The following is a 27,486-nucleotide window of genomic DNA, read 5'->3' on the forward strand; positions in this document are numbered from 1 at the left end:
AAGGCTCAATATACAGTGTAATTGAATGCACAAAGTCTGAGCCAGCTCTTAAACAAATTACCCTTATGTGGCTTGTAGCATCTGGCACCCATTTTTACTACATGACATCTGCTCAGTGTAAAATAGTTGGCGTCAGAATGTCTGGTCATATAAAAAAATCACAAATGTAATCAGAAGCAAATGGACTAAGAGAACAGGGCTTTATCACACAGCCTCATGCAACATAAATATTTCATTAATTATGTCTAAACAAATGTCACTTATTTTTCTGCTTTAGGAATATTATCACATCATTGGGCTGTTGATTAAAATGCCATAAGAAGTCAGGAAAATCTGTACATCACAACAATACACTCCATAAGGAAAACTCAAAGTCTGCCGTTGGAAGAAACATGCTTTCAGAATTATAAATTAAATTACATTTAATTGCAGCAATTTTATCATGCCTGTTTTTCCAGCATCTTGTTTCAACTGGGTGTAAATATTTGAATTTCTTCTTAATTTGTCTAATGCGTAGCTTCATTCTCTTTAATTCAGAAAATAAAACCTCTTTTGGAACATCTGTCTCTATGCTTCAACCTGCTAGAGGGTTAATGATTAACAGCTGGGCATCTTGGAAATGTACATAATTTAAAGCTAACAGGGTTAGTTTTTCTTTGTATCTACAAGGCAACAGTTGGCTTTCTAGGTGTATTCAGATTAAAGTCTCCTCCCCTTCTCCCAGTGTAGAAGTTTCTTCTTAGCCTTGCTCTGGGTCCCAGGGCTGAAGTGGGACTTTTGCCTCCAGCCCCAATTTAAACTCAGGATCCATGAAACGTGTTCATCCCAGACAGGAAAGCAATAAAAGCAAATCCAAGTAATTTGAGGCAGAAATTCTGATTTTTTTTTTCCCAGTGATCTCAGTTTTAGAAGCACCCAGCCCTTGTGCTCAGTGAAGCTGCAAGCTCAGAGGGCTCAGTGGAGCAGACTTGGGTCCTGCCATCCTTTTTGGGTGCAGGTCCTTGGGCAGGGAGGTGCAGCAGCCCTCCAGGTGGGTCTCACAGGTCCTGCCCAATATTTATATTTATATTTATATTTATATTTATATTTATATTTATATTTATATTTATATTTATATTTATATTTATGTTTTATCTTGTAGATATTTATATTTATTGATTTATTGATTTATATGTTTTTACACTACACATTTCTTCCTTCAAAAAGATACATTTATCTCCAGTTATCTAAACAAATATAAAGGCTGAAAGTCTATATATTTGTTATTTTTTATATAATATATAATTATATGTATTTTTATATTATATTGGAGATTTTTTATATATTTATAAATATTTACACTACATATTTTTTCCTTCAAAAAGATACATTTATCTCCAGTTATCTAAACAAATATAAAGGCTGAAAGTCTATATATTTATTATTTTTATATATAATATATAATTATATGTATATTTATATTATATATATTTTTTATATATTTATAAATATTTACACTACATATTTGTTTCTTCAAAAAGATACATCTATCTCCAGTTATCTAAGCAAATACATGGGCTCCCTTCCCAGGTGTGGGGAGCATCAGCCACTGCTTCTTTTGCTGAGGAAACTCCCCCACCTTGCTTTTCCCTGTGCAGCCAGAAGTTGGAGTAAGTACCCTGTGGTACCAGTAACTACCCCGTGGTCAGGCCAGCAGAGAAATCAAATTCCACAAGAGGCAGAGGGCAAAGCTTGCAGCCTGGCAGGGCTGGAAACATGAGCAATTACACACTCCCTTTCTTCTCTCAGCTGTGCTGGGAATAAGTGAGTGCTCCCTCTGTCCTTCCCTTTGGGTGATCCCAATAATTTAGGAAGTGTTACAAGGTCTGGAGGAGAAGCAGCCTGCTCCATACAATAAGACAAACAAACAACAAAAAACCCCAAACCAAAACCCAAAAAAAACCTCAAACCAAACAGGGTGGGATAGGCAGAACTGAGCCAACAGCTGTGAGAATTTGGACAAAACAAACAGAACCATGTTCAAACTTAGGGACTTTACTGAGTCATTAAATCTGAAATTTAGAACTGCAGTACTAAAGTCAGATGATAATCATTTGCCTCCAAATATGACAAGCCTTAAAGCTTTAGCTGCTGCAGAAGTGATCTCAAAAACATAGGTTCTTTTCCAAATATTAACTCAAGTCTTCTAGACTTGGGCTTTCACTTTCACTTTCCAGGCATCTCATTCATTCAGACTGGGAGTTATTTATTACATATTTCTTATTTTCTGAGTACTCTAGCACCTCCCTCATTTCTAAATTAGCATATGTTAGACTAGAGCTTTCCCTCCCCATGGGACAAGACCTCAGATGAAAGTGCCATGCTCTTGAGAACCTCTCCCTTAACATGAACATCCAAGGTACTCATTTTCCCAGGAAACCTGAGGTCCTCTGAAAAACAAGGGAGGTGTGATGTGAAAAGGGTGAGGTGATTCCTTGTGTTAGATGTGGGAGCACTACTGATTGTCCTGGAGATTCCTAGGGAAAGCCCACCACTGGTGCCAATCTGCCTGTCACAGCTCACTTCCCTTCCTTTCCTGGGGTGTTTTTGTGTCGTGCAGTTACTGCAGCCTAAATACACAGAATGCCTTGGAGCAGGAGCTGTTCTGATAACATAATGCTGTATTAATCTGTTGCCTTCCTCCATAACTCTCCAAGATTGCATATTTTTGTAAAGTCATGGGATTAATCCTGACCACTGTAAGAACTTCAGTGTTTTACAAAAGAGAGAGATAAAGTTACGCATATCCCCTGGGGCACTGGTGTCCAAAATGAGATGGAAGCTGGTAGAAAGTGGAAAGAATGGCCAGTAGAAATCCAGAAGAATGACCAGCAGGAAGAGAGGACTTTGCTGTTTGGTTTCACATCTCTGCTTCTCCACAGATTTCTCATGTGGTCTTATGCAAGTAATTAATTTTCTGGTGCCTCAGCTCCCCTTCTAAAATACAAAATCAGTGCAAAAGCAGTGTCCTCACTGAGTCTGCTGCAAACACACAGACTTTCTGGGGCACAACAGTGCAGAAATGGCAACCCCTGAAACATTTGCAAACAATCCCTTCCCAGTTTGAGGGTGCACAGAATCAGCAAAGTGAGTTCACAGCATGTTACATTTTCTCATCAGCTGAATTGGTTATCCTGCTTAAAATATCAGTAATTAACATGGCACTTTGGCATTTTTTTTTTTTTAATTCAAAAGGTCAAGTAGGCTAAGGAGAGAACAGTTAGTCATCTGATTGAACAATTTTATTGATCAGTTTTTTGGGGGGATTTGCAGGTTGGAACACAAAAGAAGCATCAGAGGAAAAAGGACTTAAAGATATTTGTTCAGTAAACCAAAAATCTGGAATAGCACTTAGGAAGTCCAGTGTGGTTATTTGTGGACAGTTGTATATTCTACAGGCAGACTTTGGATTTATTTTTTTTTAAACTAGTCTGTGACTGAAAAGTTTGCATGAACCTCCATTAATTCAGTGAGCTTTCTCTAGGTCTCACACAAGTAGTCTGTGCAGCTGGATTTCTGCACAGCCCCAAGATTTCCAAGTGTCTCTGAGGACCAGCTCTTATGAAACAGAGGGGAAGTGTTAGGCAGAAAGCCTTGAAATCAGGCTGGACATGGGAAACTAGAATGAGCCGTATGGAAGGTGCCACTGCAGGTGTAGGTTTGAACCACAGGCAATCTGCTGCTAAGATTCTGCATTTTTGTGAAGATTGCTTCTTCATGCTGAGCTTCAGCTGGGGGCAGAGCACGTGGCAGGAAGGGATGGGAGGACAGAACATATTAAATATCAGAAGTGGTTTGTAAGTATTTGGTTACTCCCCAAGGGGTTTTCTCTGTGATGAGCTGGCCCAGGCTCATCTCAAGCCCATGGACTTTTATCACCCAGCTCATTCTCTGGATCCACAAGCCACTGAGGGAGAAAACACCAGTGCAATGCAATACCTACCATCCCTGCACAGAGCAAGTTTGACCCCAAACAGGGTAGGAAAACCCTACTGCAAAGAACAAAGAGGACTATTAGAAGGAGTTTCATTAAAATGGCTTCTGCAAGGTGCTGGGAGTATTTTTTCCCTTAAAGAAATTTTCTGAAATTTGTAGTAAATTTCAAGAGAGGAAAATAATAACAAGAAGCGTGGGCTAAAGCTTGTCATCACTTCATGACTAAAGTTTGCCAAGCCTGGGCCTCTGACAAGTGCCTGTATGAGACAGAAATGCCATTTCTGAGAGTCAAACAGGACTCAGCTCTTTACTAGCTTTACTATATATAGATTTACTCAAATATGAATGTTTTTAAAACTTCAGAGAGCTACAGTGTTGAAACATTGAAGATAACAGATTACTGGGCAAATGACTAGATTAGAGCTTTTCTTTTTTTTTTTTTTTTTTTTTTTTTTTTTTTTTTTTTTTTTTTTTTTTTAATCTAAACAGACTTTGCATTGCCTAAATTCAATAATTGTAATAATTTAATAATTTCTCTTCTGGCTTGCACAGCAGAGGAATGCAACACATTACACCAGCATGTTATTTCAAAATATTTTCAGCATAAATAAAGTAGAGCATTATTCAATCTTGCAAGAACTTTTCCCATTTCAGTATGGGCACAACATACCAATTACTGCAATGCATTTAGTTAAGAGCAAGTAAGGTTGGCTTAGTTGATGGGTAGTGATGAGGTACAGACTCTGAAAAGGCCTCCCATTCAAGAACACGGTGAGATGTGTGAACTCTCTGTGGCTTCAACAGTCCTCAACATCTTCTGGCTCAATGGGAGTGCCTGGTTTTGTGAGTTGTTGAATAAAGGATGCTCTAAGGATCCAATCCCAAAATTCAGGAATGAGAGCAGGAGTTATTCTATCAGTTTGAATGAGCTCCAGATCCAGTGGCTTACCTACTGTATCTTTCCCACTGTGTGGCAGCTCTGAAGCAGCAGGGATGCAAAAGGATCTGGCAGCTCACTGGGAACATTTCAGTGACTCCACATTCTACATACAGGTTTTATTGCTGAGGCACAGCAGCAATTTTGGGGTTACAGTTTGGGTTGCAGTTTCATAAAGAAAGAGACAAACAGATGCGTTGACAAAATTCAATAGGTTATTTAGTTAAATAACTGAGACTTTCTGCAGTGGAAAGATGGATCACACAGAAAGACAGGTGGGTGCAGCTCTCATGACTCATATTTCACACCTAAATCTGTGCTACACTTAATTCCTTCTGAGCCTATGCTCAGATCACTCAGATTGCTCTTGGTCTGGCACCAATATTTCTTTGACTTGTCTGCAGTTTTAATACTAACCTTGCTCTTGCAAGCAAACAAGAAAATTGATGCCTTTTAATCACTGCCCAGATAGACTCACAAATAGATCAGAGGAGGTCAATAAGGTGCTCTCTCCTCTCAAATTGAACAACAAGGGGATATTAATGACACTGCAAAGCTCCCAAAAGTATGTCCAGAGCGTGGTCAGTCTGACAGCAGAGCTGAGGAGACTGTGCTGAGGAAGCACAAACACAGAGCAAAGCTTCTTGCTGCTGCAGCCGTATTGCTTCAGTCTCTGGTTCCTCATGGAGGAAAAACAAATGTACTCTGCACTTGCAAAAACTGAAGTTTTTGGTGCTTGTCCTTCTGCTTGCCTGCTCTAGTCCCCCTTCCACAACTCAGTGTCACTGCAGAAGCTGCTCTGCCCAGTATGCCACTCTGCCTTGCCACCCCTTCCACCTCTTGAGGGCAATTCCCTGACCCAAACATGTCCCAACAACAGCTAGCAGCAAACCAAACTTCAGTCCAGCAAGCTGGTTCTGCTTGCAAATCCACTCCACTCCTTTAAATCTGTAGCAACTCCTAGGCTTTAGCCAGAAAATGTATTTATTAAATCTCCTTTTGTAGAAAATAACTAGAAATTCAACACAGCACACCATAAATGTGTGCCTGCACGGTCACTCACAGGTCTTTTAAAGGTTAAGTGCTATTACACAATAATAATAGTAATAGTAATAATAATAATGATGATTAAAACAGTAGTAATAATAACAAAGTAATTCCACTGGGGTCCTCACCTGTGAAAGGATAACACAACGTCTCTGGATAATGGTCCTTAATGACAGGCAGAGATGACACCAAGGAATTCCGTTCCCTTTCATGAGCTTTGCTGCTCAGTCTATTGAAGAGTGACCCTTTTTGTGCAGAGTCATCCAGACTGTCCTTGGGCTCTGGAGATGAAAGAAGAGTGGACTTTTTCTTATGGATACATATTTCATCCATGGGAGTCCCTAGAGGACTGTCTTCAAAGGTAAACTTTTCTAGGAGTCCTGGGACTTCCTCCATCCTAGTGCAAGCTGGTTTCTGAGGCATATGGGCTGTCTTGGAAGGCCTGTGGGGTGTGAAGGATACCTCCTCCCTGTAATCCCTTAGAGATGTCCCTCCTGAACCCACAGAAGAATGAGATTGATTTGAGTAAGGGCTCCCATCTCCTACATATTTTCCTGCCCACTCCGTTATTTTAGGATCCTGTGACTGAGTGTTATTGTTGTTCCTGTTCCTTTGGCTTAGGGAATACCCAGGAGTGCTGGGGAAGCTGAAGAAGGCTTGTTCTGAAGAGGCTTTGACTTTGCTGTCCAAGTCCTGCTTTAATCCTTCTGGAGCTGAGGTCAGAGGCTCCCAAATGGACCTTCTGATAGCATTGGCTATGAGCCTCAGTGGGGATTTTGGCTGGGCATGCTCCCTGGAAACCACATCTGGAATCCTCAGAGCACCCTTTGTGTCCACTGGTGAAGCTGGTGGAGCACCATCTGCAAATGAGAGAGGCCCAGGACGACCAGAGTGTTCGAAGACTTCTCTCCAGCCAGCATCCTTTTTCTCCAGAGCCCACGGGGCTCTGTTGTTTCCACACCCTGCACTGCTCCCACCTGGCTCTGTCCTGTTTGAGCCATGCAAGGGCTGCTGCTGAGTACGAAGCCTCTGCTTTGCCTCCTTTAATTCTTGCTCAAGCTTTTCTTCTGGCTGCCTGGTATTTTTGCCATCTTTCTCTTTCAAATCCAGAGATGACAGTGCTTTTGCCTTCCTGTTAAATTGCTCTGGTTCAGAGGTGTATTTCCACGTTTTTTCCTTCCAGTCCCAGGCTGAGCATGTCCCAATGTCACTGTCTGTGTCTTCAGGCTCATAAAAATCAGCAGCCAGTGCCTCATTCCCAAGAGAGGTCTGTGGAGAACCCGTGGTGCTGCTCTGAAAAGGACAGTGGGGAACATAGCAATCTGTGTCTTCAGGCATCTCCCTGGCTTTTTCTTTCCTTTGAAATACTGGGCCGCAGGGTTTGAAATGTCCTCTTGGAATTTCTGGTGGCTTCTTGTAAGAGGCCAACTGTGAAGTGCATTTAAAATATATATATATTTTAGGGATATAAAAACACTGTTTTGTGTAGCTTCTATTTAATAAAATATTTTATTCCATTTTAATCTTAACATAATAGTAATGAACATATTTAATTTATACAAATACACATGTAGATGATAATGTGAGAAAAGCTTTTCTCCTAAAGGGCTAATATTTCTCTAGGAGTAGAGATCTAATACTACTGGAAATTTTAATAGTCTAAAAATAATGTTATTCATGCTAGGAATCTGTCATATCTTTATGAATTACCTTTAATATTTTCTTTAGAAAGAAACAGTCCTATCTCCAGGAAAACAGACAAGAGCAGATCTGCTCTATTCTCCTATATGTTCCAGTTGCATCACCTTAGAGTTTTGAGCAAGCAAAAGAGACCATTATCCATCCTCTTCAAATGTTTTTCTAATATTGCATGTTTATGTAGCACAGGTAGGAATGGAAGAAGTGACCCAGGAAAGATTATAAAATGTAAAATGGTAGTTTTAAACAATTAAATTCATTCCCTCTCATGATTATTTTTCCTTTGGTAAAGGTTTAAATTCATTACTCCAACCACCAAAATCTTCTGCTGAAGATAGTAACAGGGATAAATACCCACTTTATGTAGCCAGCAGAACAAAACTAGAGTTCTTCCTTCCGTCTTGAAAAGGAGGCATTTTATCATCAGTGCTATCTGATAATGGATGGTGTGAAGATTGAATTCCTGCTTCCACTTATGTGCCAGATACCCAAATTCACATGGGTGAAGCCATTAATCTGTCTGATTTTTCATTTCCCAGAAGCATCAGAAGTAAGGCAATAATGATTGCACTTTGTTTCATGCTTCTGTTTGATGACTAAAGTTGTTACTGGCCAGGATCTTGGATTAAAAAAAAAAAAAAGCAAGAAACACAATAAACAAATAAACACCCTCTTAATCCTTGCTTTTCAGAGTGAGAAAAAGGCCTCTAAGCAGCGCTGGGAGGGCAGGAGCTGAATGGAGTCACCTCTCCTCGTGGCCAGGCAGCGTTGTGCAGCTCTGCTCCCCTGGGACGTTCACTTCCTGCCCCATTGTCCCGCACTGGATTTCATCCACACCGTGGATGTGCAAGAGTGGATTTTTTTCCTAGCACAGGCCCAGAGGTCAAGTAATTTTAGTCAAGCTTAACCCAAGGGTGAGGAAAACTGTCCAGGGCATGGAGGATGTGGGCTGGTCCCTGCTCCACCTGGCTCCAGGGACGTGCTGCTCTTTGCTCAGGATGGTCAGCCACGACTCCTGCACTGCTGCACCCATGGCAGGCCCACCCTTCCTCATTCTTAAAAAACCTAAAAAACCTTCAGAAAATACCATGGAAATCCGAGGTCCTGAAGGACACAGAAGATGCTCCTGAGCAGTGGGAGATGTGAAGTCCTTTTCCAGCCTAAACTATTCTGTGATTTTATGACTGATGCAACAGATTAGTGGCTAACTGCTCTTGTGATTGAGGCCCGAGTCTCACAGACATTGGATTTGGGAATGATTACATCAAATCCAAGTCTCTTCCCTACATACAGCACAAGTCTAACTCTGTTCTCAGTGGTTACTGTGAGGACCAAAACTATTTAAAGGAGCAGGGACAGCCTGCTGAGAGCAGACATGGCCCAGCAGTAGTCACAGTCACTCTGCTCTGCACAATTCTCCTTCATACCTGTGTTTGGGAGTGCTCCTCTGCAGCACCACTCTGGCAGCTTCCTGAGCTGTCCTTCCCCTGTAGCCCGGGTTTCTTGCTTGACAGCAGAGGAAAGCCTGCAAAAGACACAACTTTTACCTTCCCATTGGTATTTGCTTTGTCTAAAATGAAGTCTGCAATTGAAGAAGAAGAGTAGAAGATTAAACAGCCTCCTGGGTATATTAAAGCTGAAGAACTGACCTGCGGCACTGAAGTTTATGGCCTCGCTCACATATGTGTGTGTGTGCTGTGCCAAACATAGGCTGATACTGTCAGCAGCGGACCTGAACTGCTTCCACTTCTGGGCTGGATGTAGTGAAGCAGCTTTTGAGTTCCAGGACACTTTCTGGAAAGCCAGTCCTCTTTAGAGAGCCTTCAGGCCTCAGAAGCAGAGGCAGTCGTACAACCTGTGACTTTTGAACTTTGGGTAATTCCAAGAAATTAAGAAAAAGAATGACTTCTGAGAGGGCTGTCCATCAGAATGGGGACAAAGTGGGAAATGAATCCACCTGCAGGCAGTAAGGACAGACAAAAGTCTCCCAAGCCAGGACAACAGGCAGCATGAGGGGGGCTGTCCTAGGATGAGACAAGGTAATTAATTACTAAAGGAGGCAACATGCACCTGATGGGAGGCAGGAGACCTTTCCACTACTTGTGCCTATGGGAATTTTGCATAGCAAGTAATCTTTGGACAAACAAAAGTATCCCTGCTGCAAGATATTATCATGTCCAGCTATAACACAACAAGTATATTTACAGCTCAGTTATTAACTGCCAAACCCAACCATTAGTTCTGATATCCATGCAAACTTTGGTTCTTCTACATGGGGATTAAAAGGTGCATGAGGACAAAAGCAATACGCCAGAGACAGAGAGGACAGTTCCTGCATGTGGACTTCAGCAAAGCCAGGGAGGGAGGCTGAGTTTCCTCTCATTGTCTCATCTATTTGTATCTTGATGCAACTTGTTATGTTTGATCAAGACTGGAGAGACACACTGTGCTGGAGCCTGTTAAGGAGCTCCTGCAGGGACGGCAGCCAGGGGCTGACCTTTATATTCTGTAATTGAGCTACGGGAAAACATGAGAATGCACAATTAGGATAAAAAAGCCACTACCACCAGCACCTGCATGAGTGAGCCAGGGGGCTTCAGCCTGATCCACTAAAGCCTTGAACCTCCTGGCAGGAGCAAATGTCATGGTTCAGGACACTGAGGGGAAATGCAAGTGCTGCAGCAGCTACAGCCAGAACACTGATGGGGGCACAAAACCCCCAGCCCAGGGGTCTGCTCATGCCCATGGGGAGAATTTCTGCACAAAACCACCAGCCCAGGGGTCTGCTCATGCCCATGGGGAGAATTTCTGCCCATCCCAGCTCTCATGGGTAGGCTTATAAGGACAGGCCTGCACATGTGAGAACATCGCTCCACACAAAGCCACAGCTCCCCACCTGTCACAGGGAAAACAGTTTCATTCCCACCAAGATGCTGAACCTGTATTTTCAGCTTTGCTTTCAAAACAGGATTTAAAAAAAAAAAAAAAAAAAAAAGTTCCCTAGGGCACTATCATGATCTTCTTGGCCCAAAATCCCAAGATAAATTAAGAGCACAGCGTTCCCTGTGGCCATGCGATGGGGATTAAAGGTTTTGAAAGGTAATATCCTGCTCTGAGCCTTTCAGCCAATATAGCCATGACACTGATTTCCTCTCCTTGGCTGCCTACCTTGTGCTGTTTATGAAACATATGTGTTTGGGGAAATATGTCTGAAAAGGAGACGGAGTTTTTTTTCATGTGACTGATGATCATATGAATTCCTTTAATCAAATTGGATTAAATATAGAAACTATGACTTACAGTCTTCCTCCAGAGAGTAAAAAAAGCTTTTATTCTGGTCCCAGTGTATGCTGACTGCGCTTTACACCTCATTTTAACAGCATATTTGAGGTTCAGGCAGACTCATGCAGCACATTGCTTCCCTCTCAAAGGCTTTTAGCTCCCTCTAGAGCCCTTGAGGCACACGGAAGATTTTAACAAAATGATAGAAAAATTACTTGGCAAACCACTAAGTAATGCCCTTGCTGAGAACAAGCTGAAAATCAGTCAGAATTAAGAGGGACCCCCTCCAGTCTTCTCTGCTTTCCTCTCTAACAATCTTTCTTAGCCCACAGGCAAACCTGGATCAAGAATCATTATTGGTTGATCTTTTAAAAACTGAGATCAATTAAGGCAAGACTTTAAATCCAAGCCTTTGGTGGAGCCAAACTCTGATGTCTGTGCCAATTCCCATGTATTTTACAGTACTCAAGAGGCAGAGCCAGGGCTGACAGGGATGCCAGGAGACTTTGAGGACACCCTGTTCCACCTTCTCATCCCAGGCATGGGGGAGCCCTCCCCTGGGTGGGACACCCCAGGCAGCCTCTCAGAGCATGGCAAAGCCTCATGGCTCCTGGTGCAGGGAATCCCAGGGAATCCAGCCCTGTCCTGCCTGTCTGTCTGCCACAGCTGCCTCTCCAGGGACAGACCTTCACAGAGCTTGGTGGAGGCCTCCTCTCAGGAGCATGGAATAGCCCTGTGCGTGCTCTACTGAGATTTGCTGAGTTATCCCACGTGTGAGGCACCCGGGGCCTCCAGGGGACTGTGGGTGGGCAGTGACAGTGCTTGTGTGCACCTGACTTGAAGGCAAGGCTGATGCACGGAAGGAAGAGAAAATGCATCTTATCTCATCATCTGAGATATAAAAATTCATCCCACAGTGGGTACTCACAAATAATCTCAAAGCTTTCTTGTGCATTCAAAGCAAGCAAGCTGAAATGCCTCTGCTTGAGCACTGGTCCCATCATGGGCACAGGGATCCTACTTGTTTCAGAAGCAGAGCCGTAACTCCTCTGAAGGCAGCTGGGACACTGAGCAGCAGCAGAAATGCCCCTTGTTGCAGAGGGCAGCTTAGGGCAGGGTTAAAGAGCAGCTGTCCCCACCATTCCCAAATCCTGCTGTCTCTGTGCCCAGAAACTGTGGCCCTCGGTCCCCTGCTGCTGCTGTACATCCACGTTTCACACTCCAGTCTGCCAACACCCCCGGCCCCAGACACAACTGCACTTCTGGCGGAGCTCTGAGGGGCTCTGGGGGCTGGTGAGCTCCCCCAGCACCACTCTGGTGAGGCCAGTCCCAGCAGGAACCTGCCAGTCCTTAGGGCACCAGCAGGAAAATGTGTGCCCTTGCTGAGGCTGTGCAGGCAGGAGGGAGATCCAGTCCCAAGCAGCAGGGGTGAACCTGTCTGGGTGTCCTGTCTGGGGACCCCAGCCCAGGAAGAAGGTTACCTGTGCAGCCTCAGGTGAGAGGGGTGACCACACTGTGCTTCAGAAGTGAATAGAGCACAATCTCTATCAAAATCACTGCATTCCTGTGGGACTTCCACAGGGAAAGACAGGTCAGCCCAAGCCAAGGGAAACTGCTAGAGGACAAGAACCACTAACACTTATTTTCACCATCTCACCCCTTGTGATTGGCTTTCTCCCATTTCACCAACCCAGAAGTATCACCTGGGAGTTTGTTCCCAACAGAAAAGAGGTGACAGCACCAGTGGGAGTGTGTCAACAGGCACCTCCAGGAGCACCAGGTCAGACCCAGAGTCCCACCTGATCAAAAGCACCCAGTGCAGGCAGGCTAGAGACAAAATGTGCAGCTCTGGGACAGGAGTGTGTGTTCCCATCTGGAGGGCTGAAGTGGACACCACCTGCTGATGGGTGTAGCTACACAGAGAACAGTCACACAGAAAGGGAGTTGGATCTTTTGAGGTAAGAAAATGGAAAGAAACATTTGGTGTGTTTTCAACCTCTGTTTTCTCAGCTAGTGACTAGAAATATGAAACTAGTAGTGACTAGTGACTCAAAAATACCAAAATTCTAAAGGAAGGGAGAGAAAACAGACAACTAAAAGACAGGAAAACAGCATGAATAGAAGATACAATCACTTCTCAGGCTCTACTCACTCGTTTGGATTTTTCTCCTCCAATTCTGATACTTATTTAACGCCGTGGACTGAAAACTGTTGGCTCTCTGGAGTGCTGGGCAGAAACAGAAGGGACACAAGGTCAGCTAATGCAGCAAAAGCCAGAGAGCACAGGTGGAGCTGGGGAAAACAGAAGAGTGGAGGAACAGAAGCCCAGTTTCCCGGCGGCAGGGCTCCGTTTCCCGAGCAGCCCGCAGCCGGGAGAGGGCAGCGCGCGCCCGCCGCGGGATGCGGGAGCAGCTCAGGACCCTGTCAGGGATGGGGCAGCGTGAAACTGCGGAAGAAAAGGGATAAAATCCTTTCGTGGCTACATGGAGCCACACGCTGCTGGGCACGTTTTGGGGTCTGCTGCTGTCCTGTTGCCTTAAACAAGGGCTCCGTTATTCTAGAGTTGATTTAAATTGCTGTAAAAAATCCCCGCTTTTCTGCTTAGATTAAAAATGCATATGTGGGTGTGGGGGTGGTGGGAGATGGGAAGAAACGACCGCTGGTGGCCTTTTATTTTCTGCAGAACCATGTCTTTGGATGTTTTTAGCACATCTTTTAGTTCTGACCAGCTGCAGAAAAAGAGTTTCTTTCCATTTGAAGGCAGATTGTTCCCAAACCTCTCCCCACCTCCCTGCTAGCTATATCCTTTCCTTCCTGTGCTTTCACTGGCTACAGAACCATGCAGCAGCTACCTGTAGAAACCCAAATTGTTTCAAGCAGGGCTCTCTAATGACTCCCAGCCTCACCCTTGCCCAGGCAGTGCTCCAGATATTGCATTGCCTAACACCAACCAAACACTTTACTGGAGGGAAAACATTCATCCCACCCCTGCAAGCCAAGCATGAGGCACAACTCCTCCAGGTTACCCTTACCCTGCACTATGGAAATGGTGCTTGAGTCACAGCACCAAAAAGGCAGAAAACCCCCCCAAAAAGACAGCCTTGCCACACTGCAGGGAACACCCTCCACTTTGAAAAGTCTCCCCCAGTCCTATCTGCACCCTGAGAGAAGCTGCTGGAGCACCCCCAGGTCAGGATAGCGCTTACCATCAGCGACTTTGGATGTTTTGGAGCTTTCCTCGGGCACCACGGGGCTCCTGATGAGCGATGCCCACCTCTGGATGGGGCTGGAGCAGGCGGGTGGTGCTGGCAGCCAGCTCTGGCCTTCGCTCACCTCCGAGTTCGAGGAGTCCCCATTGAAATCAGACTCCAGCTCAGAGCTACAGGGAAAAGGGCAAGATGGAATTGGGACATTTCAGGGGGTGCAACAAGCACCAGCATGAGCCCTGACAGCAGTGTGGGTGTTTCAGAGGAAGAGGTGCCTGGCAGCCAAAGCTGATGTCCTCATTTTCCTTCTTTCATCACCACTATGACAGGACTGTGATTTGCTGTAGGTGCTACCCAGCTGAGCTATCCCCGTTCCCATCAGAGTCTGGATTTGCACCCACAGCCACAACGTTCAGCACCTGGAATCGAAGAGGTGAGATGGGATGCTGAGAGGGACTCGGGGTGAAACCCCTCACTGCTCACGCAGCAAGGCCAGCCACTTCTGCCTGCAAGGCTGTGCAGCAGCATGAGCTAAGGGAAACAGCATTTGCAGTGCTGGGATTGGCCTGGAAACAATGCACAAGGGTCAGAACTCTACACTTTTCACATTTTTCCTGCAGATTTGTGAAAAGAAGAGGAGAAAAGAGCCTGGAGGAGAGGCATGAGGACAGCCACAGGCCCAGCAAGCAAGGTTGAGTCAAGAAGCTGGAGAAAATTGAAAGCATAAGTCTAGAGAGAGAGGATTGAGTGAAGCTACTTAAGCAGCCTTCAAACGTGCCAAAGGTATCTGTAGGAAGGAAGGGAACAAATTCTCCTCATTCCTAGGAGCCATTGGGCCAGCCCATGTAACACTGAACAGTGCAGGGAGGCACCTGAGCTGATCCCAGAGGCAGATTATGGCATCCCCTTGTGTAAATGTAATTAAAAATACACCACACAAACACTAGTGTGGATGACATGCACATCCTGACCTTGCCTCAGGGCACAACGACTGTTTGAGGTGATTATTAGCCCTTTTTCTAGTAATCAGGCCATTTCTTTCATCTCTGAAGTCCAGGCTGTAGGAAATAGACACCGTCAGCCCTTCTGATGTGACCACATTCCCACTGCCACACATGAGTGCAGCAGGATCCCACTCAGCCTCTTTTGCATGCAAACAACACTGCCAACCTAATTCTTAGATTTACTGTGATGATTAATAGCTGTGCCCCAAAAGAGGAGGAGCTCACACCATCAGCAGTCCTGTTGGCATGGCAGGAGAACGCTGCTCCGTGTTTATACAGAAGAAAGCAGGGTTTTGTTGTCACAGCCCAGGGCACAACCCAGGAGGAAGAAGAGGAAAAGGAGAGGCTGCAGGCCGGTATAAAGCCACACTTTTGGGTAGCACCCACCAGTCCTGGCCCCCAGCTTCACCCAGATCCAACCAGCAGTACTGGGAGGCCAGGGCAGGCAGGACAGCAGGGAAGCGAGCACCTGTCCAGGTGCACTGCTCTCTCAGCAGGCTGAATCAGACTGGCCTTGAATTTCATGATAAAACATACTTTTTAAGCTGACTTTCAAGCAATGTCAACCATACAGATAGATGTAGACATATATATGTAAAAGTATAAATACATGAAGGCTTTGATAGCTGAGACCCTATGTGAACAGAGAGACACCACACTGAGATCAGGCAGAACGCCACACCAGAGGAAAAGAAAAAGCCCTGCCATGAACATTGATTGATACCTTTCTGTTTTGAAGAGCAAAACGTGTATTTTCCTTGGCCAGCAAGGAGGTAAGTGCTCTAGTATGAGGTTTCTCCTCTTGTCTCTGCTGGAAAGGGGGTCATTATTCACAGTACCTAAAGCCTGAACTGCAAAGCTGTGTCACCGAGCTGGTCATTTTCCCAGTCCCACAGAGCTCCCTGCAGCCAGCTCAGCAGTGCCATTTGTCACTTGCTGTTTCTCTTGTCCCCTCTTTCAGGCAGGGACTGTCCTGCCAGAGCAGTGCAAGGCAGAGGGGGCCGTGGGACATTCACCTGGGAGCCACTGGCACCCGCTGTGCTGTCACCCCCTGTGCCACGTCCTGCTGGCAGGGAGCCAGGGGCACTGCTGTCCAGCCCCAGGGGAAGGAGCTGATCCCTCAGATCAGGGGGATTAGCTGGCTCTCATCACTGCCTGGACACCAGGAGCTGCAGGGTTTTAGCAGAGCACATGCTCTGCAGGGGAGCTGTCAAACAGGCAGGAAACCTTTCCCTGTGCTCTCCATTTCCTCGTGGACAGGTTCATCCTTCCCTGTAAGAGCACACAGCACTCACAGAGCACAAACCCCATTTACAACAACCTCAGGGAATAGCAGAAAGTTGCATTTCTCAGAGCCAGGTTGCTCTCCAAAAGCTGCACACAGCACCACAAGTGGGTGTTTAGAGGATGTCAGGGATCTGAATGAGCTTCCCTGCAGAGCAGCAGTATTTGCAACAGCTGGTCTCTTGGGTTTGCCTGTTTTCCTTTTTGTTTTTCACTTCCCCTCTTACTGTTTGGTTCTCAGTAAGGCAAAGTGCTTTAGTCAGAGGATACCAATCTAATCTTTAGACGGAACAAACTGCCACAGAACCCTGCCCAAAAGCAAATATATTCTCGTGAGTATGTAGAAATTGGGCTTCCTCTGACAGCTCCCCAAGGTTCATCAAATTTCAGATTTCTTAGGGATGGGCAGGCTCTCAAAACCCAGGAGAGGCCCAGGGTGTGGAGCTGCAGGATGAGGCCCAGGGTGGGAGGTGGCCACATCACAGGATGCACCTTTTGCCATAACACACCCATTGCCCAAATCCCCGTGTAACAAAAACTGTCCATTCCAAGAGCTGACCCCAAGCTGATCACAGCAATGTTTATCCCTCTGATTCAGGCCCCTGTGTGGGATGGGAATGTTTGAGCATTTCCTGCAAAGTGATTCATGTGCCTTGTGGGGATTTATGGCTGCGGTTAAGAACAACTGTTGTTCTGAGCATTTGTGGGGGGTTTTTGTTTGTACATACGCACCCTCCCCCCCCAGTAGTACACACATCCAGCACTACATTTTGTGATGATTTTCTTCACCATTCCAGAGAAAAGCAACTCTTGTGGGTTGAGCTGTATGTTAAGTACCTGCTGGCATCACTGGTGACCATGACTCGAACAGCGAGGAGGTTGTGCTCAGCCATCTCCTCCTCGGGGATCACCCTCACGATGGCCCACTCGGGGGAAGGGGGTGACAACCAGCGCTCCAGCTCCTGCTGCTCAGGGATGCTCCTCGCCTTCTTGGGGGAGCTGGGCTCATCAGCCACGGGCAGGCAGCAGCCTGGGGAGGCACAAAGGTGACAGCAGGCTGTTAGGGGAGGAGGGAGTCCGTGGGGCACCTCGCCCCTGCGCTTGAGTGGTCCTTGGCTGCTGGTTTCTGCCTGGGGTCCTGTGCTGTCCCCAAAGGCACAGGCAAAGTGTGTGCACTGGCAGCCTGGCATGGCAGAAACACTCCTCCAGCCCAGTACAGCCCTGTCAGGGCTCCTCAGCTTGGATCCAGAGAGAAGGAACCTCCAGGAGCAGCCTCAGCTTCTGCAGCTGCGGGTCCTGGCGCTGCTCAGTGGGATGGACATCAGCATGGTGCAGTGCTACATGTGCCAGCCACACAAGTAGGGATTTATGGGCTCTTTTCCATCCCCTTATGGAGCTGTGTGTGTGGCAGGAGGCAGATGAACCAGCCTTGCTTGGATGGCTGAACTTTCAGCCTCGCACTGCAAGTTTAGGTCAGTTTAGGACAGCGGGAGTGAGCAAAACAAAAACAGACCCTTCAGGTTATTTTTGATTGGGTACAGCAAATACAGACTCTGATTTGTGAAAAGAAACAGCATTCCAGCAGTTGAACAACACTATACCTGAACTTCACATTCAGGCAGGGGAAATAAAGAATAAAGCCATGTTTCCCTGGCTCACCCCAAGTGATTAAGACAAGAGATCATTTCTCCCTGTGAAATCCTTCATTTCTGAGCAACCTTATCTACTCACAATCTCCCACCCAAGCAGATACAAACATATCAGCTGCAAAGTTCCCTGGGGCTGGGTGCAGAAGGGACAAATGACAATCTCCAGGAGGGTGGCTATGCTTGGATCACTGCCCATGTGTGGTGCTTTACCTGCGTCCAATTCAACACTGGTGCTTCTAATTTACACCTGTATAACTGGGGGGAAATATCAAACTTGGGACATGGCTTATTTTTGATCTGCTGGTGCAAACCATCTAGTTAACATCAATTAAACTCCTATTTAACTTGCAGTGGCTCCATTTATTGCAGGAGTGCACTCACCCCACTCCCTCTGGGGAGTGCACTCCCTTTGCAGGAGTTTTTATCTTGAACGTGCTCGGGCCCTACATCCAGCTCAACAGCACCAGAGCAGCCACATGCTTCTTGACTGCAGGGGTTTCATTTCCTCTGGGAGACAGGAAGAAATTCACTCTCTGATTTTTATGTCTGACTTCTAGTTTGGCCCAACCAGGCCACTCACCCAAGGATGCTGTGGGTTCCAGCAGCTAAGTAAAATTCAGTGTTTTGAGCCTATTTGTAAACCCCAAATCCTTCAGATCAACTTTCTCCTTAAAAGGTGGTGCATATTACATGAAAATCAGAGCAAGCAAATGCAAATAATAGTTTGCCAGCTCTTTCTATAAATTCTGTACCCATGTTGGTAATAAACACTGCCCAAGGTCACTTCAGGTGACTGCTACAGTCAGTTTTGCCACTGGCTGGCATAGCCAGTGTGTTCCTTCCCACCTCATTCACTATGCTTTCCCTGCCACACTATCAGGAAAGAGGAGAAAACATGTTTATGACTAACAGACACACAGCTGGAGACCATCAAAACCCACAGACAGACAGACAGACAACCTACAGCAATTCCTAGCATGGTTCCTGAATGTGAACACATTTCCAGTCAACACATCCCTCTGCAATAGCTTGCTGCATATCCAGTTTCCAACCATTAGGGACATGTAACAGTCAGAGCTGGTGAAGGACCTCAGGGTGCCATCCAGGACACCAGATGACAGTGATGGATGGCACCATTACCTCTCTAGAGAGGTAAATTTCTGTGCTTGCTTTTTTCCTATTGCAGTCTTCTTTTATTTTGTAAATTTCTTTCTGGCATCACAATCTCTCCCCTTCTTGAACTCTGCACCCAGGAGCTGACCCTCTCAGAAGGCTGTTAAAACAGCAAAGTCCTTTCTGAGCAAGTTTAGTTTACATCCACAGTGATACCAACTGGGTTCAAGACCAGCACTCCTGCCCATGGCAGGGGGTTGGACTAGTCCTCTGTAGGTCCCTTCCCACTCAAACAACTCTAGGATTTGAAGGCAAACCCACTCCTTACTAACATATTTTATCAGTATTTTAGTGAGACATATAAATTGAATAAATTATGTTGCACTCAGCTCCATAAAAGCAGAGACTGGATCGTCTTGGTGTTTCAGTGCATGGGACATGGGCACACGAACTCCACATGGGCACGTGAGCTCCAACACTGGCTTACACATTCTGCAGGGCATTTGGAAAGTTTCATGTTAGGACCTCTGTCCCTCATCACAGGGCTGCACCTTGGCTAACAGGCTCAAACAGAAAGCAGAGATGCCCCAGATGTCCCACATCATGGGCGTTTTTTGTAGGCTCTGAGGATGTTTCACCAGCTCCTAAGAAGCAGCAGAGTTTTCAATCCCTGAGGACAACAGGGGTCCGGAGCGAGTTCAGGCAGCAGGGATGTGCTGCTGCCAGCCTTGTGTAAGCACCGTGGGGGGAGAGTGTGGCCAATCCAAACAAAAGCCCAGAGCTCCACAGGCCTGGATCCCACCTGGCAGTCATCACCTGCTCCCCCACAGCAGTGCAGGCACATCCAGCCAGCCACCCTGTGCCTGTGCCACGGGCCAGCGCTGCCGCGTTTGAGGAGGATCCAGGAGCAGAAGTTCTGTTCTGATACAAACAACGCATCCAAAAGAAATCTGGGACTTCTTTACAGCTCTTATTTTGCATGGTTAGAGAAGGGCCATGTGAACTAATTTCTGTTGAATGAGCCCAAAGGCTGAGTACTTACACAAAGGTGAGGCACACATTTATGCTCCCGGACAGATGTTAGGCTAAATTAGAAGCAGGTCATTCAGAAAGTTTCAGCCTCACAGCACTCCCTGAATCCTGCGCAGCCACCCATCCTTGCAGCACCAGCAAGGTCCTCAGTGAGATGTCAGCACAGCAAGGCTGAGCAGGAGGACCCTGATTTTCTGGAATTCTGACTTCAGGGTGGAAACCAGGCTGTAAACCTCAGTGCCCTGGTTCCCATCATAGTGTAGGTTGAGACTGCCAGGACTTTAGAATGCTAGTGAAGGACTTCAGGCTGCTGCTGCTTGAGTCCTTTCCTAAGTCTGTGCCTGGCTCTTGAGTATCTCCAGTGAGGGACACTCCACACCCTCCCTGGGTGACCTGTCCCTCTGCACAGCCACTGCACAGTGAAGTTCTTCCTCATGTTCAGGTGGAACCTCCTGTGCACCAGTTTCTGTCCATTGCCTCTTGTCCTAGTGCTCAGCACCACTGAGCAGAGCCAGGCTCTGCTCTCTTTTCACCCTCCCTTCAGATATTGATAGACTTTGATGAGGTCCCTTCTCAGTCATCTCTTCTCAAGGCCCAAATCTCTCAGCCTGTCCTCATCAGAGAGATGCTCCAGCACCCTAATTATTTCCTCCCCAGGACAGGAGATTTTCGACTAGAAGCTAAGAGACTGAGTCAGAGGAACTGAGCTTTATAACAAGTAAAAGCTGCAGAGGTATCCTGTGTGCAGGATGGAAAAGGCACAGCCCCGTTTCCTGCCTGTGCAGTGGTGCCATGCCGCTGACCTCTGCGTGGGGCCTTATCAGAGGGAAGCCCAGGCCTCAGGAAACAGTCCCTCAAAATAGCATTTGCATAAGGTCTTACTTCATTTCCATGGTGCTCGCTCCGCGCTTCCTACTCCCTGTGCCTCAGCACGCTAAAGACTTCCAGCAGGGAATCGGCCTGCTCCACAGCACACTTTGGACTGGAGGCCCTGCTAATCCTCGGCAAAAGACCGAGGAGCAGGGACAAGGCACGCGTGGGAATGTGCCAGCGCTGTGTCACGGTCAGAGCAGCTCTGTCACACCAGCACGCGCCACCAGAGTCCCTCAGCAGTGCTTCAAGTGGAAACCTCCTGACAACAAGTGCTGTACCCTTTCTTGATGCTGGAGCTCCCCCAGCCAGCCAGGGAGAGCAGAGTGTGCTAACTCCCAAATCCTGCCTGTGCTCTGGGGCTGTGGGGCGCGGGGCTGAGGGCAGGACAGCTCAGGGTGTCCGTGCTGCTTGAGGGGCTGTGTGTACACAGCTCCAGCTTGCTGATAGCATTAAAGGAATTTATGTTTTCCATTCCTTCAGCTGTTGTTAACTCCCTCCTTACGCTGCTGTCACCCATATATGATGATCCTTCTCATCCATAACATAATCCATAATTGCCCCAGTCTTTGACTGACTGGCATTTAGAGCAAAGAACAGGGCTTTAGAGTTTGTGGGAGTTTTTTGTTTGTTTGTTTGGTGGTTAGGGTTTTAATTTTTTTTAATGCAAGCAGTGAAGCTTAGCTGCCTTCAGCTACTTAAGAGCAGCAACACAGCCAGTGATTTGAACAGAACAATCACATATTCATCTGGCCTTCCCACTCAAATGCGATGAAAAAATGGGGATAAAAACAATTTCTCCTTTGTCTGCATTTCAAAACTCACCTCACCCTCCTCACATGGGCAGAGAAATGACTGTTTTCCTTACAGGGCCAGGATTAGCTAAGCCCTGTGGTAACTGAGACGTATTCCTAAGGCTTCAGCTTACTGGGCTTCTACCTGGGTTGGCTCTCACCCAGAGGTCAGGGCCAGTCAAAACTCACTCCAATCCATGGGCTTGGCCAAAGAGCCCCTGCAGACCCCAAGGACAGATACAGATACAAGCCCCTTTCCTTTAAAACATAGTTTTTCTCTCCATTAAGTGTCATGCCAAGTGTTTTAATTCAACGTTGTGCCAGCTCACCTTTGCATTTGAGACAGAAATGTCTGCACCAGGCCTCAAATTAGTCAGAGATGCAGCAGTGAGGGACAAAGACATTATAAAAGACCTTTCCCTCCATCTCTCTGGAGATGCTTTCCCCGGCTGAGCCCTTCAGGAAGCTCATGGGCACAAGGCATTATCTTGCTAACTAAAAGCAGGCAAATTCAGAACGGCTCTTCTGCTCACTCAAAGTTCAGTGCAACCCTGATTCTCTCAATGACAGGCTTGTAAAATTCACATTGCTTACAGAGCGATAATCCACCATAACCTAAAAAGTATTTTTTACCTTTTTTCTTTTTTAAATAACTTTTTGTAACGGCAACCTCAGTCTGGATGCATTTCAACATCTAACAGGGCCTTCATGCAGCATCACTGTCCTGCAAAGGCTCAGTGCCCAAGGCAGGAACATGGCAGTGAAACCTGATGTCCCCACAGCTGTTGCCTTTTCTAATGGAAATTCTTCTGAAACCGTGCCTTGGATCACCCATTTGCAGAGCCAAAGTCATCCCAAGGTCCAGAAACAAGAATGGAGAAATCTCCTGGGATGTGGGATCAGGGACTCAGATCTCAAGAGGTTTTGCTAATACTTTGGGTTGCCTTTCTTCCTCAGCTACCAGGGCAAAGCTGACAGTGCAACACAGCAGTGGAGAGATCTTTCTTGTCTGTATTGTGCTGCCTGTTACAGACATGAGCTACATGGATATTCTTACAGCCCTGGAAGCTTGCAGTGACACTGTGCTCGGAGGTGAGATTACAATGGGTTTTGCTGAGCTGATGAAAACACCCTGGGAGTCCCTGGCATGGGTCCCCTTCCGAAACGTGCCCAGCAGCAGCAGCATGCCACTGTAGCCATGCCAGAGAAGCAGCCCTTTCCAAAGGGGCTTAGCTCTACCCACGGGGACACCTTCTCTGATTGCCATGTGTAAGGCGTTGATCGCTGCAGCATCCCGGTGCCCCAGCCTGAGTGCCAGGGCTGGCACCAGGCACGGGCAGGAGATGCTGTTTGTGTGTGGATGCGACAGTCTGGTCAGAGAGCGAGAAAACCAGGTAAGTTTTCCCAGAATCATCTTCTGAGACTTTAGGGAGTTGAAGATAACCAATGATAGCTTATTATCATAAACAACCTGCACGTGCTGTTTTCCTACTCTCTGTTTTCTTGTTTTTCTCAAAGATTGTTTATAAGAAAGGTGTCTTGCTAATTAGCCAATCAGGTGAAATGTATTGATTAATTGACCAACCAGGTCTATCTGTATCAGAACAATGTCTAAAAGAGGATCTGAAGTAAAGACACACGCTCGATGCAAGCCAGCCTTCTGGTGAGTCTGTGCCATTTCTCACTCAACAACGACATTCGTGCTGCGAGTCCTGCCCCACGAGGCAGCCTGACTCCAGCCGGGCTGCTGCTGCTTCTGACTCATCTGCCAAGGCAGATCACACTGCTGTGACCTGGCACGGAGGTGACACGGCCTTGGGAACCCGCCAGCTTCGGGCAGAGCCAAGCTCCTGCTGGGGCAGCTGGACAGGGTCAGCCGCTTCCTCCCCACCTCAGGCAGAGCACGTGCTGCCCATAATGGCACAAAGCCTGGGCTCTGCCAAAAAACATTCCCCTCCCCACCAGCAGCGCCGTGCCAAGCGGCTCGGACACCAGCTGGCCCAGGGCAGCTAGCTTTGATCAGCTCCTCTCAGGAGTGGCTGCTCCCCACATGCCTCTCTCCAGCATGGACAAAAATGGTCAAAGATGCTCCACTGAAAATCCCCAACCAAGGCAGCTGCAGCCAGCTCCCCATCAAATCGATGCTGCTGGGTCACAAACAGCAGGAAGTGTTCACATTTCTCCTCCCTCCTCCTCTTTAGCTGGTTTTAAGTCATGTGATGGGAATTAATTTTTAAGCAAATCCTGTGGGATTTCTTGGTTAAAGTGAGTCAGACCAAATGGGAGCCCCACATAACAAGAAAGGGGGAGTGAACCTTGCCAAGTCAACCAAAGTATGAAAACTCACACAAACCCAAAGAACATCCCTGAAGGCAGATGAAAAGCATGAACAGAGCCAGAAAGCGACAAATTTTAAAATTATATCTTTCTTCTTTGGCCTACAACACATTCAAGGTAGTGGTGGTCAGGAACAAAGTATTTGTGGGGAGGGTGGTCCAGAAAACAACTCCAAGAGCTCCTGATCTGCCCAGGCTGGGGGTCCCCACACACCAAACACAAGGTCTGGTGGCTGACCAGGTGGAGACACCCCAGCAGGGCCCTCAGAGGGGACAAGAAATTATCCCTCCCTGCTGCTGGTGTGAAAGGGGACCCTGCCACAGCTGTCTTGCCGTGAGGGCAGACAGCTCCACCCCTACTCCACAGCTATGGAAGAGCAGACAAGGAACAATTCCTTGTGGGCCCTGTTTGGGGGATAGGGAGGAAGAATGAAACCTCCTGCAATTAGCTGTCCCAACCTGCAGCGAGCACGTGATGTTTTGCCGCCTGTGGCACACCCTGGGGGCTGTGAAGCAGGAACAGTACAGCAGTACTTACCCAAAACAGCCCCAGCCACTCAGGACTGGCACAGGGCTTTCTGGTCCTCAGGTGAAAGGTGTCACCAAAATCCAGAGTGCTGCTCTGGTCAGCGGGGTGTGGGTGCCCGGCACCCAGGGCTGGCAGGGGGCTCACCCTCCCTGCTGTGCAGCTGCCCCACGCAGCACAGGGCCCGCACTCAAGGCTCCGGCCCAACTGGCATCCTGCATTCCCGGCTGGCAATCCTGAGGCTCTTGGCCTGCCATGACACTGTGTCACCTCATCACTCATTCACAGGGCAAGTGCACCCTGCCTGGCCTTGTATGGAGCTGCTGACTCAGGCTCTGACAGCAGTGGGCAGTTCTAAAGTGGAGTTACTCACAAACGTGGGCAGCTCTGATGGTGAAAGCAAACACCAGCTGGCATCAAAAACCAGCATTAGGAAACTCAGCAGACCACAAATGGATCTGTAGCACACCCAGCCCGCTTTACTGCCTGACTTCTTACTGTGCAATAAAAGAAAAACCAACCCGAGTCCAGCTTACAAAACAGCAGCGCTTCAGGAAAGCCGTGGGGACAGAAGGAAGGTGTGGTAACACCAGAGCTGTGCAAGCACAGCTGAAATGAACCCGCTGAGCTCAGGGGCAAGATCCCGAGCAGAAAGCACTGTCCAGGAAAGCACAGCCCATGTGAGACTGGCAGAGGGATGGGAAAACTCCTCCAGCTTGGTTAGACCTTGGTGCTGCTGAAATACAGGGCTCAGCAGCCCACAGGCGTGAAACCCAAGCTCAGACCTGTCAGAGCCTCAGTTGCATCCTGCAGCCTGAGCTCAAAGCACACAAGGCGGCATGGGAGCACTGCCTGTGCCAGAGCTGGAAACTGAACGAAGACATCCCACTGAGGTATCCCACAGATCTGCCTCAGGAGCCTGTCAGGCTTCCAGCAGCATTCCCAAACCGATGTCCTGTCCCAGCTTCGACTTTTCATCTCACCTGAGATACCACCAGGTAGGTTTTTGCCCTTGGAAAAGGATTCCTACAAAAGGAATGATGGCTGACATTTCACAGATTTCAGTTCTTGCCACATGTCCCCTTCTTCCTCCTCACACTTCTAACAGAAGCAATTTCCACTTTGTTGTGGCTAACACGTGGCAGAGAGTGAAGGGAACTGCTGCTCCCATTATCCATGGGGTGGCACTGAGCTTCCTGGGGCAGCAGGACCAGATCACCTGCCTGCCTTCCAACACCACTGCCTACAGAGGCTTTCCTGCCACCGCTTCTCCATCCCTGATGCAGGGATGAGCCCCCTCCTCCTGTCCCTGTGCCAGGAGATCATCTCCTCCCCCTCTCCTGTGAGCCCATGCCAGCACCTACACAAGTTCTTCAGCAGCAAAACACTTTCTCCAAGTCTCCATCACCTACTGTGTAAACAAACACTTCTGAATTCTGGCACAAAATAAAGCCATGGAATTTGAAGCTCTCAAAGCGAGCCAGAGACTTCCATGATTTTTAATGGATCTGAGGGGACAGTGCACATTTATGTGCTAATACAAACTGAACAAAAATTAACAAAGGAGGAAAAAAAAGAAACTTAGAGGAAACCTATTAGATATACTGAATATGTGCCTTTGGGAAAAATTGATTCTCAAACAAAACCTGCTATGATAGCACACTACTTCTATCATTTGAGAGTAAATATATATTTAATTAGAGCAATCTGTGTTAGTCTGGTATATTAAGGCATGTATTAATTATGATTTTGGAGTGCAGCAACAACACTTTCAGTTTCCAGTGTCTGTCAAAATAGTATTTTTGGAGACAGATTCAAAGCACCAAAAACCTTAAAACAAAGATGTGAATGAATGAATACCTGCAGAACAAATGCTGAAAGGGCAAATTCAATACTATAGCTACATGGAAATTTCATCATTTCACATTTCAAAAAAACATTTCAGAAATTCCATCCATTTCAAACAAGTTTGGAGCCCACCACCTGATGAGATTAAAGCCTCCCTTCTTTTTGTGTGAGCACAGTTCATGAAGGAAAGGAAAGAGACTTGGGGAAATATTTACATGACTGATACGTATACTTGCATCAGGCATTAATACATAATGTCTTCTTATCTTCAGTGACATGATCTTTCAGGCAAAAAAAATCAAGTCATCTGCAAACACATCATGTCTTTGAAAACATAAATATTAATGCAAAACTCAGTGCATTTCAAAACTGAATGTTTTGATTGGAATGTGAGAAATGAGTGAGCCAGAACTGAATTAAAGCCAATTATAGTAACTAATTGCCATAATGCCGTGGAAAAATGCAGATCGTAGTCTTTGCTTGAGGTTGGAATACACACAGAAGCAACTTTCACTGGCATTTTACAGCTGTAGCAATTTAGAAGAAACTCAGAGGAACAGAAATTACTCTTCTTGGTAGAGTTAATGAAAGGCTGGTGTTTGAGCAATTTTAAGAAGTTTTGTCTGTATTCTTCTATTCAAATCAAGTATGTTTAAAACCTGCGAGATCTTTTTAATTTTAAAGGCTTAGCATAATTATAATAAAGGTGGGTTACCTTTAGTGGATGCTGACATGTTTGATTTTCATTAACAGACACCTAGGCAGTTAACGCTGCTTGGCTTTGAGGATGAAAGGTTAGCCTGGCTTTTCAAAAAAAAGAAATTTAATAAAGAAAATAGGCACATCCCTGTACTTATTTTCAATCCAAATGGCGCTTGTGGCAAC

At 46.6% G+C, this 27,486-nt stretch overlaps 1 protein-coding gene across 1 annotated transcript in view; it reads right to left on the bottom strand.

Moving 5' to 3' along the window:
- LOC121363418 (MICAL C-terminal-like protein) overlaps positions 1-24,947 on the bottom strand; it is a 39,541-nt gene extending 14,594 nt beyond the window's left edge. The window contains exons 1-6 of the mRNA XM_041485738.1: positions 24,766-24,947; positions 17,271-17,463; positions 14,146-14,318; positions 13,092-13,166; positions 9,085-9,182; positions 6,088-7,387 (exon numbers count right to left, since the gene is read on the bottom strand). Coding sequence (XP_041341672.1) covers positions 6,088-7,387; positions 9,085-9,182; positions 13,092-13,166; positions 14,146-14,318; positions 17,271-17,326 — 1,702 coding nt within the window. The 5' untranslated portion in view covers positions 17,327-17,463; positions 24,766-24,947. The remainder of the gene's footprint in view (positions 1-6,087; positions 7,388-9,084; positions 9,183-13,091; positions 13,167-14,145; positions 14,319-17,270; positions 17,464-24,765) is intronic.
- Positions 24,948-27,486: the final 2,539 nt, after the last annotated feature.

Source organism: Pyrgilauda ruficollis, unplaced genomic scaffold (genome assembly GCF_017590135.1).
Source record: "Pyrgilauda ruficollis isolate IOZ18807 unplaced genomic scaffold, ASM1759013v1 scaffold119, whole genome shotgun sequence".
NCBI lineage: Eukaryota > Metazoa > Chordata > Aves > Passeriformes > Passeridae > Pyrgilauda > Pyrgilauda ruficollis.